The following is a 14986-nucleotide window of genomic DNA, read 5'->3' as shown; positions in this document are numbered from 1 at the left end:
TGCTGAAGCATATTTTCCTGTCGCTATTTAAAATACAGTTGCACTGAAAACCAAAATCATGAGAAACACTTAATGTGAAAAATTCAAGGCTGACTTGAAACCACCTGACTTCACTTTGGTTTTGCTCCTTAAAATTACCTAGAAAATACCATAATCTTCTTTTCGTATGGCTGGATGAGAGCCAGACCTCTGGCTCCAGAGGTAAAGGGCAAAAACTAAAAATCCTGTCTGAACAGGCAGCTCCACCCTCTTCCCCAAGTCAGTTTGGCTTTTTGACAAAAAGCGAGTTCTGAAGCAAAAGCATTCATTGCTTTGGTCTTGGACAAAACTCAAATTCCTGAACTCACATGGCAAACAGAACATTTCCATGAAATCCAGCATGATAACGTTATCACTCTTTGTTTTAATCTATAATCTGATTCAATGAGCATATGCAATGATTAGCAATTTTAATTACTTCTGTTAAAGAGATGAAGTCTTAAACAGAAATATACTTCTTAGGGGCAGATTAAGGAAGGATTCTTAGTGCCACTGGATCTCAACTGGCAATCTAGGGGATGTGATGTAGCTGTCCATCCATGAAAAAATAAGGTCAAATTTGCCACTGGGTTAAGTGGACACAACTCCACTGTAATGTGTGGGAGACTGGAGGATAGTCAAGGAGTCCATTCAGAGAGAGAATGGGGACAACGTTTTTTTGGGGTACAGGAAAAGCCTTACTGTAGACACAAGAACAAAAGTACTCTTGCCAGTATAAACTGTCTCTCCACTAGAAGGTTTTGCTGGTGTAACTATATTGGTATAGCTATTCTGGCAACTTTAGAGACCAGGCCTAAGTGACCTGAATCCACTGAAACTGTGACGCTCCCCACAAAATGTTGCTTCCTTTTGTTTTGCACATACTTCTTCCAGGGGACAAAGGTGTCTTTATAACCAGGGGGGGCTCTAGGTATTTTGCTGCCCCAACCACGGCAGGCAGGCTGCCTTCAGTGGCTTGCCTGCGGGAGGTCCCCGGTCCCGTGGATTCAGCGGGACCAGTGGACCCTCCGCAGGCATGCCGCCGAAGGCAGCCTGCCTGCAGCCCTCGCGGCAACTGGCAGAGCTCCCCCCGTGGCTTGCCGCCCCAGGCACGCACTTGGCATGCTGGTGCCTGGAGCCGCTCCTGTTTATAACACCTCTGCATTTCCTCAGTCCATGGAGCTGTCGGGGTGAATGGTTCCAGGCGCAAGTTAGAGCACTCCCTGAGCTATAACCTACAGCTGCCTTCAATTGCCCTCAAGAGTCATACTGGTAGTCATGGCTTGCTGACACACAATGTGCTCCAGCCACACCTCCTTCCCCAGCACAACTCCTTGTGCTGAGGGCTAATAAATAGAGGCAGTATAGAGCCCACTATGCTATCTTTTCACATCCCAGGAATTTCCCTGTGAAAGAGGAATCCTCAGCAGGTCACCTTGGCCATTTTCAAGGAATCTTTGCAACACCTGAGCTTTGCAAAGCAACCTATTGGGGCTGAAGATGATGTTTATTGACCCTAATGGATCAATGCATGAGTGAAGATTTCAGGATTAGTCCCTAAGGATGTGAGTTAGTGCCAGTAATAGCATAAGTAATCAGATGGGTTTCTCACAAAGCTCTACCAATACAACTTTGTCTGGACCTCCAGGACCCCCGCTGAATTAACTGCTTTTCCTGTTTTAAATTAAAGATCTGTCCAGGGCACCTCTGGAACAGAAATTACAAACTGTTGTGGTTTTATGATATGGACAAATGTCCTCTAAGGATAGGAGGAGCTCTCCCAATTCAGTTTCACTGTTCCTACCTAATGCCACGGAGGCCTGAACCAGAGTTTCCAGAGCTGGAAGGCTGGTGCGCGTACCTGCTATGTGAGTTCCAGTAGCTCCATGAAAAAGCATGAAAGCAATAGCTTTGGTGGGAAGGCACATGCAGGGAACGTGAGATGTTAATTATTAAAGCAGACTATTCAGTCCAGACAATTTATGGTCTAGGAAATTTTAGAAATTAAAATAAAAAAGGGCAAAACTGATGCAGTGGAGTAAGTTTTACATACTGTACCATTAGTACCAACCTGTATTCTGTTTGACTGACAAAAGTAGTCTTTTTGCTTAATAGAATGTCAAGTACAATTGTTTTCATAGATTCATAGATTATTTGGCTAGAAAGGACCATTGTGATCATCCAGTCTGACCTTCTGCGGAACACAGGCCATAGGACTTCCTGAATTAACACCTGTTTGAACTAGAGTGTATCCTTTAGAAAAACATCGAATCTTGATTTTAAAATTCCCAGTGGTGAAGGAACCACCACCTCCCTTGATACAGGGTTTTGTTAAGTTTATTGTACTTTTATCACAAATGCTATTTACTTTTTTCTGTACTTATATCAGTAAATGTGAGTTAGTCGATAAGAAAACTAAGGAGCTGACACTGACTTCAGTTAGTTTAACTGGTATTATATTAGATCAAATCAATGTCAGCTAATCTGATTTCTAGATCCTTGTCCAATAATCACTTGATTATTTAGAAAAGGAAAAATTAAAGCTATTAAAAATTTGTGTACTAGTAAACTTAAAAAATATGGATATTTTATGAATACATTGTTTTCTTATTGACTAACTCACATAATAATTCAGTTTTTCTGATTCATTCTGCTACAGCAGTTTCCATCTGAGCACATTTGTTCTACTGCACTGGTTGTATTGTCATCTTTTTTTTTATTACTACTACTATTCAGATTCATTCTTGGCAGGAGATAGGCAGCAGCAGCAATGTAAACTTTTTCACATTGTCCTATTGATGTGCTTCCAGGAGAGGACCACCTCTCGGTATGAGACAGCTGTTCAGTCTCCAGGCCAAATTCAAAACTGATGTAAGTGTTGATTCGAGTTACAGGCTGGGAAGATGGGGTGAAAGTTGGTGTCATTTGCACCAAGACGTGGGGGTGGGGTCATATCAGGAAAAACAACCAAAGGGAGGCTGTAGGAAGTTGTGAGAAAGTAAATCGCCTTTTGGTTGCTTTGCTATTCTCCTGATAGCCACTTACAAAGTGTAAACTGCACCAACACCTGGCTACCAAGACTCCCGCCTGAAGCAAAAATATCCCACCTCAGCAGCTTTCCTCCTCAACTGCCATGTGCCTCCTCTAATCCCTCACCAGCTGCCATTGTCTTCCAGTAACTGCCCAGACCTTGCTGTGCATCTGATCCACAGTCCATTGTGCAGTTTTTGCATGTAGAGCCCGAATTGAAATGTGTAAGTCTGTTCCACTGTTTAAAATTAAGCATACCAACCCAGCATAATAGACTGTGGATTGGAGCAGCTCAGGAAAACAAGGGACGAGGCAAGCAAAGGGAATGGAAAGAAGAGGTAACACAAGAAATGAAGGGGGACTGGAAAGAAAAGGCTGCAAATGGTGCAAAAGAAGGAAGACAAAACTGAATAGGGAAACAAAAGGAAGGAGTAAATGACTAGAGGGACAACTTCTGGCCAGCTCCACCATTTTCTGCCAGCAGTATGGGAGTGATCCTGATGGCCAGTCAACTCCACATCTTCTCTCGGTCTAATTATCATAGAATCACAGAATATCAGGGTTGGAAGGGACCTCAGGAGATCATCTAGTCCAACCCCCTGCTCAAAGCAGGACCAATGCCCAACTAAATCAAAACTCTAATCAAAACTTGTCCAGGATATGAATCCAGGCCCTCTCTCACACAAAGCGAGAATCATACCCCTATCAGCATTTGCCATTCTGATTAAACATAAGGCAAAGGCGGGGACAAAGTATGGATTAGGAGAGTGCTCTAACATATACAACCTCTCTTCTACTCAACTACCCCTTCTGGTCATGTGTTAGACAACACAAGTGGAGAATAGTGTACCAACCATAAGCAGCTTCCCCATGCTTCTAGCAGAGTTGAATGGTAAAAACTGGGAGAGATGGGTGACACTGGAAAGGGAAGTCAAAATCCAGATCTCCTTCCAGCCTGTACAATCTCCCTCCAGCAGCAAGCACAGAAAACTTCCTGCAGTCTGCAGCTAAAGTCTCCTTATGGCAGAATAATGCGCTGTACTGATAAGCCCCAAGAAATCCAGTCCTGCTTTCTTCTCATGATATAACCCCCATTCTGCACCACATTTACAGTCAGAATACTAATGATACATATATTGCATTATTTAACAACACAGCATTTATTAATTATCTAATCAACAGGAGCATTAATTAATAAATTAACCAACTACACTTAGCCTTTCCAAAGCACTTTATATCTTCAGGGCACTCCCAGATAATATCTAATTAAGGACAAGGCTCAGCAGAGCTTTTCCCACTGGCACTTCCCTTTTGACTGTTCTGGATCCCAGGATATTACAGGTCATGGCATGTTCTCATGCGTCAATGGCAATCCTTCCATTCACTTCACCAGGCATCTCATGGTGCCACTGATGTCAAAGAGCCAGGAGAGTACATTATTTTTTATGGCCCCATCCCTCCTTGTTCTGGTTCTGTCACTACTTTAATAAAAGACATATTTCTCTGGGCACTTACAGAAACATTAAAAATGTGATATAATTACTGAATAATCTGATGTTTGAGTACTTGAACATTGTATCACTGATACCCACAGATCTTCATTTCTCAGCCAGTTGAGGATGTCATTCTCAGTTATTTGTCTGAACTCTGCCTTTCAGTGGATGGAAGAGTGTGTTAACTGCTAGAACAGATTATAAAATGTTATGCCAGATTGTTTTAAGGGAACCGGTGATTTCAGTCTATCAGTCAACCTCGCACTACCAAAGTGCCTTTCCCATAAGCACCCCAGGATGCTGCACGTCAGTAGACAATAGAAACACATTGGTTTCATGTTTTGCTTTGCAAGTGGATAGTGACTCTGAAGCATTAAAAATAAAGGAATTGAATTTCAGGACCAAGGAGATTAATATGCATGGAATTAAGAAGACAGCATCTGTATGAACAAACAAACTCTAAAGTCTTTGGATGCTGAAAAATAGTGATCTGACAAATAAGGAGCAAAGGGCAAAAGCAACACTGAGTAAACCGTCGTAAAGCATCATCAGCACTTAATTAAAATTAACCCACTGATTTATTAGTAGACAATCAAACTATTTGAAAGGATGAACCAAAGGCCACTAAAGTCAATAGATGCTTTTCCAATGACTTTTCAATGGGTTTGGATCAGGCTTTTAATGGGAGCAGTGTGATTAAAAAAACCTTAAACCCTCGCTGCAGAATATTGTACTAACTGCAAACAAGAGAATTAACCAAATTATATGCAAACAAAATATTGCACTGGTCAAATGAGAAAGAAGTATAGATTGGCATTTCTGCACAGGTCTCGTGTCTCCATCTGGCTGGATTCCTCGGCAGATTAAAGTTTTAAAAGGTAGCTGCTATAAAAAAGCTAGCTGTCTACCATGGGAGCCTTCTCTGGAACAGTGAAAAGGTCACCTATTACAGATATTAATTTAGTTCTTTGTTAAATTATTGTATTCATCAGGATTTGATTCAAACGTTTTGGCACTGGATTTTTGTATGGGGATGTTGGACTGTGGACCACTATCAGCACTGTTATTTTCTGTGTCAAAAACACACTACAATTGTGCTATTGGAGTTTTAGACCAGTATTCTAGAATACTGTGGTTTTATTTGTAAAGTGTTATATAAGATAGCTACCTGACATAAAACGTCCTATGCATCCCTGGTGTAATTTCATTGAAGCCACTGATGAATCAGGCCCTTATGGACAAATTCAACACCCACTCTCCGGGCTACCAAATGTCATGCATCTCACATGATATCATGCATCTCACACGTATTTGGTACCCCACAGTGCAGCCTCGCTGAGATGTCACACTTTCAGTTGAGCTTCAGGAACTCTGTAGTTGTGGCTACCAGCCACTAGGGGCAACTGTAGCAACTGCTGAGCAGCTCTCTGGATGGTCTTTCCGGCTCTCCCCTGGCTGCTCCCCTTATTGGATCTCAGTGGGGAAGAGGAAGCTGGGAAGAGGAGGCAGCAGCAAAACCAAGCAGAAGTGTGTGGGGCAGAAAGTGAGGGTCCAACATGGAGTCAGACTCCCTAGCCACCCTTCCCCAGCCTTAGTCACCCCAGACATCCTCAGACAGCATTTTCCACCTATCCCCCTATCCAGCTCCCAGTTATCCCCCATCCCCTCGGTCCAGAGACACTGGACACCCCCACTCAGGCTCCTATCCAATCATCAGTCACCCACATCCAGCTACGCCAGCACCATTCACCATCTATCCCCCCATCCAGCTCCTCCTAGTGATCCCCCATCCCTCTACCCAGGAACCTGTAGACACCAGTCATACCCACTGAGATACCCATCCATTCACCAGCCCTACCAGCCACCTCCAGATACCAATTGCCCATATTTCCACCAAGCCCCCATTTGCCTCCCTCCAGACAGACACTCCAGGCACTCCCACCAGCCATCAGATATCCCCACCCAGCTACCCCTTCAAACAGCTTCTATCCATTACCTAGCTACCCCCAGGCCTCCCTGGCACCCACCAATTCCCCAGACACATGCCAGAATGCTCATTACAGCTGCCAAGTTTTGAGCAGTTCCATATCCCATCCCCACTGCAAGTTGGGGCAGGGTCTGTTGACTATAAAATGAAGGTTAGAGTTACATGCAAATTATTTACAATCATACAAATTAAGTTGTTAATTTCTGTAAGATGTCAGACATGGAGCAGTGTAACACGTGGCAGCTCTGATCGCTGATGTCATTGAAAAGACTCCCATTGTCTGCAATGGACATTGGATCAGGCCCTGAGATTATATATTTTAACAAACATATAATTAAGCCTTTGCATAAGAAGGATTCAAATAACTGCCAAGTATTGAGGTAGCTCCATTTCTACTTAGAGCATAATGCTGTCACATGACCTGCCTCTAGCCAGTTTTGTAGTTACATTTGCTATGCATCTGTACCATCATTCCCCACCCATCCTGCCTTTGAGGAAAATATTCTGAGATGCTTCCTGATTGGGTCAGTTTCCAACACTGGACTCCTGTTGGGTGCAGCTCAAGATGTGAGCCAAACAACATCAGCGATTCTTAAAGACATTGCAAAGATTAAAATCAGACATTTGAAAAACAAATCTCTACTTATTGAATGATAAGAACAAAATCTATATGATTTCATCAGCAAGAATATTAACTTAATTTATACTTGTTTAGATTTTGTTTTTCATTCAGCTCCCACAATGAAGATAGCCTGGTCTATTTAATCAACTTCATATTTTTTCCCTCACTTTTGTTATCCTACACCAAGACAATACTACTGAAGATGGGGTTTGCATCTGCTTAGTTTCACCAAACTGTATGGCAATTTTTGTTGCACAAAATAATCTCTCTGTGTGAGGTCTGTACGCAATACATTCCTGGACACATGCATGTACAGTGTGTATAGATTTTACAGCTGATAATAACTACATTAAATCTCCTCAGGCCTTCCTCTAGTCAGAAGGAAAAAAACTCTACTTCTTGCCAACATCTTGGTGCACTGTTTGCATATTATTAACCCTAAGAGTTTAGCCTGCATCCAGAGTACTGGGTTGGTCACATTGGAAACTGTAATACAAATCAACACAAACTGTAACCAAGTCAAAAACATCAGTAGTACATTCTGATTCCGTTTGCAGAAGCACAATTCTTTAGTAAGTGCCAGAAAATATCAGCTTAACTTCTGTCAGAGAATTATATTTGTTAGAGATAGAAAGTATTATTCAAGTCATCTATTCCAGCACCAGTGATTTCCCTAACGGTGTTCTGGTGACTAACCCTAATTTATATTTTGCCAAGTACGTTTAGATCTATGGCATATTATGCTAATTATTACACGACGGAATTTATTACAGGTGCACCTCCATTGGGCTAGGTTCGCTGAACCAGATTCGCCGAACCTGGAACTGGGCCATTTACTTCTCGGCACCATCTTCGATATTCCTGACTCCCATGGGGATTTGCTCAAGGGAGGGCAGATGGTGTTGTTGAAGATAGACTCCCTCTATTCTGCTGGGGTGGTGGTGGCTCTACATCCCATCGGGAGAGGCTGGGAAGGAGATGAGGTGATCATCTTCTTAGACAATGCCACCACTTTTTGGACTGTACTGGCCCTTATAAATCCTCAGCAAACAGGAGGTTAGGGTGGATTTTTGTAATCACAACATCAGGGGACGGTGTAAAGGTGTAGGCAAGGAGAAGCTGCCTATGTAGGATGGCATAAACCTTGGGATTAATTTAGCTGAGACAGATATACTAGGGACGAATTTTAGCCGTGGAGTCCTCATGCATTACCTTAGCTAAATTATCCCTTCCTATGGGACAGATTCTTCACCCTCATTTAAAGCTTAAGATTCAAAGTATTTCTGAGAATGATATTTTCATGTAACACCTCCCCAAATTCATACTGTGCTTCTTTTGCAATATTTGGACAGGTAACTTGAGTAACAGGGAAAAGGAAAGTATATGAGGGGAAAATAACCATTAATAAATAATAGTGGAAGCAACCATCTGTTGGAATAGATTAGGCCTTGATTATAAGCTGCAAAAATGGGCAATATTTGCCTGTAAAAGTTATCTAAATGTACTAAGCAAGCCTACTCAGTCCCCTCCCAGATCTCTCACCTTTGTGGTCCACAACTTGACTGTCCAGTCAAATGATGATGTGACAAAGAGATGGGAAAAGTCGATTGGGCCCACTGCCATGTGGCAATTGATCCCCGTGACAGGTCCTTGGTGGCCTTCAAAGATTTCACCAATTCCTGCTTTACTGCAGAAAGAAGATACACACACTAACATTCAGGGACTTTTGAATACTAGGCTTTTTTCTTCATCTTCATCTTCAAGTTCTTGTCTCACTGTTTCCATAGTAAGCTACCATGCAATCTGTAAAATTCAGCATCTTTCAGTTTGGGCTTTGTCTCTAAGGACGTGCTGCTGTGGGCACAATTCATGCACTGGGGTGGCCAGAACCCCACTTACTGAGACTTTCTTACTCAGCAGAATACATCCATATGTGACACTTATATACAGTATCAACTATACTCCTGTGCTTTAGAATAATAATAATAAAGGAAGACTCAGAGAGCCAAATAAATCAGAGTGAGCCACTATCATGGGAATTATCCATTAAAATTCAAAATGCATAAACAATGACACATCATTAGCAACTTCCTTTCTTTCTAAATATCTGAAATAACATTCTCATGGCAGTTGGTCAGTTCACCAAGAAGCAAATCCTATCCATATGATTCAAACTATTCATATGATTAAGGCAAACAGGGTTTGTCACCAAGTCCTATGGGCTAGGTATTGGTTTGAAAGAAAAGATTTCCATTTCAGAGGAACATAGAACTGGAAGGGATCTCCTGGGTCATCATGTCCACTCCCCCACTCTTGGAGGCAACTCCATTATCTAATCCCATTCATAAACTTATCAAGCTCCATTTTTATTACATGAAATGCAGATCACATAAGGAAAGGCCAGAACAGCTATAAAGAAGGAAAATATGTAAATCGTCATTAGAGAGCGTACGTTTAGCGTTACTCACTCTGTTAACAATCAGCCCGAATCAACTTACCACACTGCCCCACCATACAAAGAAAAGAGAATAATAACATCTCCCCTTCAGGCACATGGATACATACACCACAAAAGGAACAAACTCATTCAAAATATCACCGGCTCTAACATAGCCGCAAAGTCCATGCAGTCTTATCCTTTCTCAGTAGGACCAGAGTAATGCAGTGCAGCCAGAGGGCAAGACCAAGAACTGTATTAGAAGGAACCTTTCCAGGCTGTCTCCTCAAACAGCCCTATCAGCCATGGCAACATGGCTGAACCTGTAGCTGCATTGCCATTGGCTATCAGCCAGTGGTTGAATTCTGCAATACCTCTGAGGAAGCGCTGATTTACTGCCAGTCTTATTGTGGTCTTTTCTCCAGCCCTCCCTTCTTTTTTCCACACAGCTAACGGGCTGCATGGATATTTTGTAGCTGGGTTCTGGGGATGTGGGGAGAGTGACTTGCATAGCTGTTTTTCCTAGATGCAGCTTTCTCCAGAATTTTGCTCTCCTCTGCATTATGCTGTGTTGGAGAGCATTGAGGGCCTATGAAAATAAAATGTAGTTTGGGAATGATTCCCAACAGAACACAGGCAAAAATGGCAAAGGAGCAAGAATAGCAAGAGCAGCTGACACTTTCCTCCTCTGGTGGGGAGACAAAACAGGCATATCTGCAAGATTAGAAGTGCTAACTTAGAAATGACCTTGGGCAGCTTTCACTTATCCAGACAGTCAAAGATTAATTCAAACCATCAGTCACTCCATCACTATAACCCCTAGATAGAGACATTGAGTGTTGCTGTACTATCAGCAAAAAAGCAAAAATAATCCTTTAAAAATGTACAATTATTTGTTTAATATTATGAATATGTAACAGAGGGCCCATTCTTTAAACATTGTATAAACATTAAGGAAAATTATTTGGACATTAGAATTATAGAAAACAACAGCACGTGAAGCTACATCACCCCAATACATTTCAAAGTGTTGAATAAAATGTAAACCCACCGATGGAAAGTTAAAGAACTTGTCTTTACAAGAGGCTCTCAAAAAGACTGCACAATGAAAGTGTTAGCAGCTAACACAAGCACACAAGATAGCTGAGACTCATTTTAATGAACACAAGGAACTGATCTTTGAAGTGCCCCTGGGGAGATTCCTCTGGCTGCTAACAGCATCCTGAAATAGTTTACAGGGTGCAAAATGAGGAACTCATTTACATTATGGAAGTGGATTTACACCTTCACCACATTGGGTGAAGAATAGAAGATCATTGTTAGAGTGTACATAGCATCAAGGCTCTCCTCTGATCTAATACTTGGAGTCATAGGCAATACTTTGAAAGATCAGTGCATTGGGTAGATTCTCTATAATGCGAGAGAACATTCTAATGGGCAGTCTTTACACTATGCTTAAGAAAGCCTCACTTTCCCATGAAAATCGTTAATGGCCCAATCCTGTGCTGCTTACTGAGGCAAAACTACCACAGAAGCCAATGGGAGTACAGGTTGCAGGATCAGACCCCTAACCAACAACAATACATTTTGGGTAACATTTTGTTCTGTGTTATGCAGGTGCACTCCTAAGAAGATGCGGTAGGAAGCTTCTCCCCAGTGTAACCTGCTAGAAAAAGACAAACTGAAGATGTCATGCAAGGAAGTTCTAGGCTGAGGAGGAGCAGTTAGTCACCTTGGGGTTGCGTCCAGACCCTCAGCACCCGTGAGGCGCTAGGTGGGAGACATGCACAATGCTTTTGCTTTAAGAAATGGTGAGAAGTGCCGCTGAATGTTCTGTCTCAATGTTCCAGGAGCCATTCTGCCCTGTGCTGGCAGAATAGCTCTGAGCCCCTTCTGCAGGCTGCTGCCATTCTGCCCTCTTCTGTCCCCACCCCTAGACTCAGAGGAGCAAGGACAGAATTTTGCCCTTTAACAGACTATATCTCTACCTGCTGTTAACAAGAGTCTGGAGGTGTAACTGAACAAACAAGGTGGTCTGACTCTCCAGAGTGGAGACCTACGATGAAGCTGTGGGTTATGAACATTGGGTGTGGCGGGGGGGGGGGGGAGGGGGTGTTATATCCCACTCTTGTGACTAATTCAGATCTGAATACCCTAAAACTAAACTATCTGTAATGGTGTAAAACTACAGAACCCGAACAGTGCTGATAATAATGGACCAACCCAAGAGGCTGATTGTTCTCCACACTAGCACCCTCCTCACCCCCTAGAGACAGAAACAGGGTATGCTGCAAGTAAGCAGTATTGAAAATCACCTTCCATGACGACAAGCCGTGTAGACGGTTCCCTCCTCGCTGCCAACCACAAAGTTGTTGACATCTCCTGTTGGGAAAGCCATTCCTGTAACTGCTACCGGCTTGGATTTATTGTAGGACAGCTCCATGCTCTCCTACAAAACAGGCCAGAGTTATTTTTTTGTTTTTGTTCTTCACCAACTGTTTTCTATATGTGTCACAGAAAAAAATCATTTGGCTAAATGATGTGTTGATTTTGCATAGGGCATTACAAGAAGCCACCAAAATGTCATCAATCATGATGCTTGATACTGCCATTCACATGGCTGCATATCTCAGGTTCCAAAGCTGCTGGAATTCATCAGTCTGTGCTACATCTTTTTAAATCAGACAGAGATGACAGGTGAGAATTTAAAAACTAATGGTGCAGAAACTAAAGATAATACCTTAATGGCTTCACTTGTCAGCCCCAGGCTCTAATAAAACATACAATACCCTTCTATTTACAAACATTCTTGAAATCAGTTGTTTACCGAGAAACACAAGTAATATCAGATACACCCTGCATACTTACCAAACTATGCCACTTGTACCTCAGTAGAACCAATTTAGAAAGTTCGGGTCATGTCACCATTGCCATTCTGAACAGCATTTTTCAAGTGGTTGCTGTAGCAACCATAAACATTCACGCTGGGTTCTATTGTCAAGTTGTAAGCATGTAAGCATATTTTCTTTCACTTTCCCTAGCCACACTTCAAACCAAATAAGCTATGTCCATGTTTTGAAGTAACATGAGCGTGGATACTCTATTTTATTAGCATATAGTTTAAGCAGATTATATTTTGCACATATATAACTCAAAACCACTTGCTTTTGAAGCTTAAATTGTGTAACTCAAGAATCCACAATGCAGATGATGGATTTAGCAATTTTCATTTACAGCTATTTAGCCAGGCATTTTTTCCCTTTTCAAAATTCCTAAGTCACTGGTCTTTTAGAGCCCAATCCTGTAGCCTTCCCTTGCAGGAGAAATCTGATGGAAGTAAAGGCTGCAGAATCAGCTCTATGGTATTCCTTACTAGCTGGAATATATCCTCCCATGAAAAACATTTGCCTTTGATAAAAGAGCCAAAACAAAAACTAGCAAATTCAAAGACATAACAATGTGGAGCAAATATGCATATGCTTGTATGGGCGCAAATCTTCATAGGGCAGATCCTCAGCTGGTGTCTACATGGATTTCTCACTTTAATGGAATGATGACAATTGACGTCAGCTGAGGATCTGCCCCGATATGCACAACTGTCATCCGGTGGTCAGACATACCAATGCTTCTTTGAAAATCTGGCTCCATACTTTTAGAAGGTTTAAGACTGTGAGATAAACCAGCAAAAGCCATGAAATTCCAAGCTGAGGCTAGCACCTTGACTTCAAGTCTTATGCTTTTTTTTTGCAACAGCAGCATAAGTTCAGGATAGGATCTCTTACTCAATGTAGAATGTACCACGTTGTTGGAACCCAATTCTGGAGCTGCAGTATGCATGGACATCCCATGTAAGTGGAGAGGTTACAGAACGGGGGTATTCACAAACCCTTGTGTCACAACTGTAGCACTGTGCTGTGTAAATGCATTTTGTGTCAATAACTAATATTAAAACCAAACAACTCATATGTATCTACACAAAGGTAAAAGTAGTGTAAATGTTCATTTCAGAGACATTTCTACTAGCTATTTTAAAACAAGATTATACAACGGTCGTGATCTATCTCATGAATGCAATGTTGTTGTAGCCATATGGGTCCCAGGTTATTAGAAACATAAGTTGAGGTAATATCTTTTATTGGACCAACTCCTGTTGGTGAGAAAGACGAGCTTTCAGTTAGTTTCCCTGACCTGAAGAAGAGATGTGTAAAAGCTCGAAAGCTTGTCTCTCTCAGCAACAGAAGTTGGTCCAATAAAAGATATTACCTCATCCACCTGGTGATGTATCTCACACATTTTAATGTAACCCAGTAATAAAACATCCTTCTTCCCAGTAAACAGAAGAAAGGCATGTACTGGACTACAAACAGATTTAAACAAGCTTCTCCAAAGGTCTCTTTCAGCATCAGCTTTGTTGTTTAGTTTCCATTACCATAATCACGAGTGGTTTGTAAAAATTTCCTGGATTTCCTTTCATTTCCAATACAAAAAGGGATGTCTGTGTATGTGTGTGTGAGTGTGTGATGGGGAGCCAGTAACAAAAAACATTCTGAGGTGGGGGAAATATTTCTAAAACTTTTGATTTGCATAGTTTGTTCCCTTGGTTACTGAATGCATGAACAAGCTAAGCTTTCCTACTTGTAGGATACCGTATCTTGGAGACATATAACTGTGTCGAGTGTGTTCTGCAGCAGTGCAAGCTACTCCATATTTGTTAAACAATCTAGAGTAAGTGCAATTTGTACCACAGGCGACTTCTATAATTACTGTGCTTTAAAATGGATTATTTCATTTTCACTTGAAACTGACCTACATATTAATATATTACAATAATTACATGACTTGTGGTAAAGGAAATGGGTTTTGGCTCTTACAGAAGACTGCTGGAAGCAAGCTGCACTCTTTCAAGTGCATCCATTGGTTTTAGTTTGTGTAGGATATTAAATTTTGGCTTTTAGGAACTATGTTCCATTAAGCAGGTATCTGCTTTAACATTGATGTTTTCTTCTTGTGTAGGTGAAAACAAACCCACCTGTGGTGTTGAGAGCATATCCAGGCTCCAGGAGCACATTTTGCCATCTGTAGAAACTGTAATGAGATTGTGCGCATTCTGTGTTCCAACTACATTTACACAGTACACGGGATGCTGAAAATACATGAACACCAGGAATCAGAGAGTGCATTCTCACTTTTCAAAACCAAATTTCAATTTCAAATGTCAGAAATGTTGATTTAAGAAAGGATTAAACAGTTGCATACTGCCAGCATAATACAGCGCTTATCTACTTGCCAGATAGGAATTTAACTTGCTTTGGGTTGGAACTTTAAAGGCATATTATGGTGGTGGAAGTTCAAAGCTTCATTTTACTCCTTCTTGAAACAACTTGAGTAATACTGTGAAA

The 14986-nt window shown here is 41.6% G+C and overlaps 1 protein-coding gene across 8 annotated transcripts in view; it reads right to left on the bottom strand.

Moving 5' to 3' along the window:
- Positions 1 to 14986, bottom strand: part of DYNC1I1 (dynein cytoplasmic 1 intermediate chain 1) — a 255658-nt gene that overhangs the window by 36681 nt on the left and 203991 nt on the right. For 7 of the 8 annotated variants that reach the window (XM_050941720.1, XM_050941715.1, XM_050941719.1 and 4 more), the window contains 3 exons: positions 14617 to 14730; positions 11903 to 12036; positions 8693 to 8837 (listed from right to left, as the gene is read on the bottom strand). In XM_050941720.1, coding sequence (XP_050797677.1) covers positions 8693 to 8837; positions 11903 to 12036; positions 14617 to 14730 — 393 coding nt within the window. The remainder of the gene's footprint in view (positions 1 to 8692; positions 8838 to 11902; positions 12037 to 14616; positions 14731 to 14986) is intronic. The other variant, XM_050941718.1, reaches the window with a different exon arrangement.

This window comes from Gopherus flavomarginatus, chromosome 2 (assembly GCF_025201925.1).
Source record: "Gopherus flavomarginatus isolate rGopFla2 chromosome 2, rGopFla2.mat.asm, whole genome shotgun sequence".
NCBI lineage: Eukaryota > Metazoa > Chordata > Testudines > Testudinidae > Gopherus > Gopherus flavomarginatus.
The sequence above is the reverse complement of the archived record's forward strand: the minus strand, read 5'-3'. Positions and strand labels throughout refer to the sequence as shown.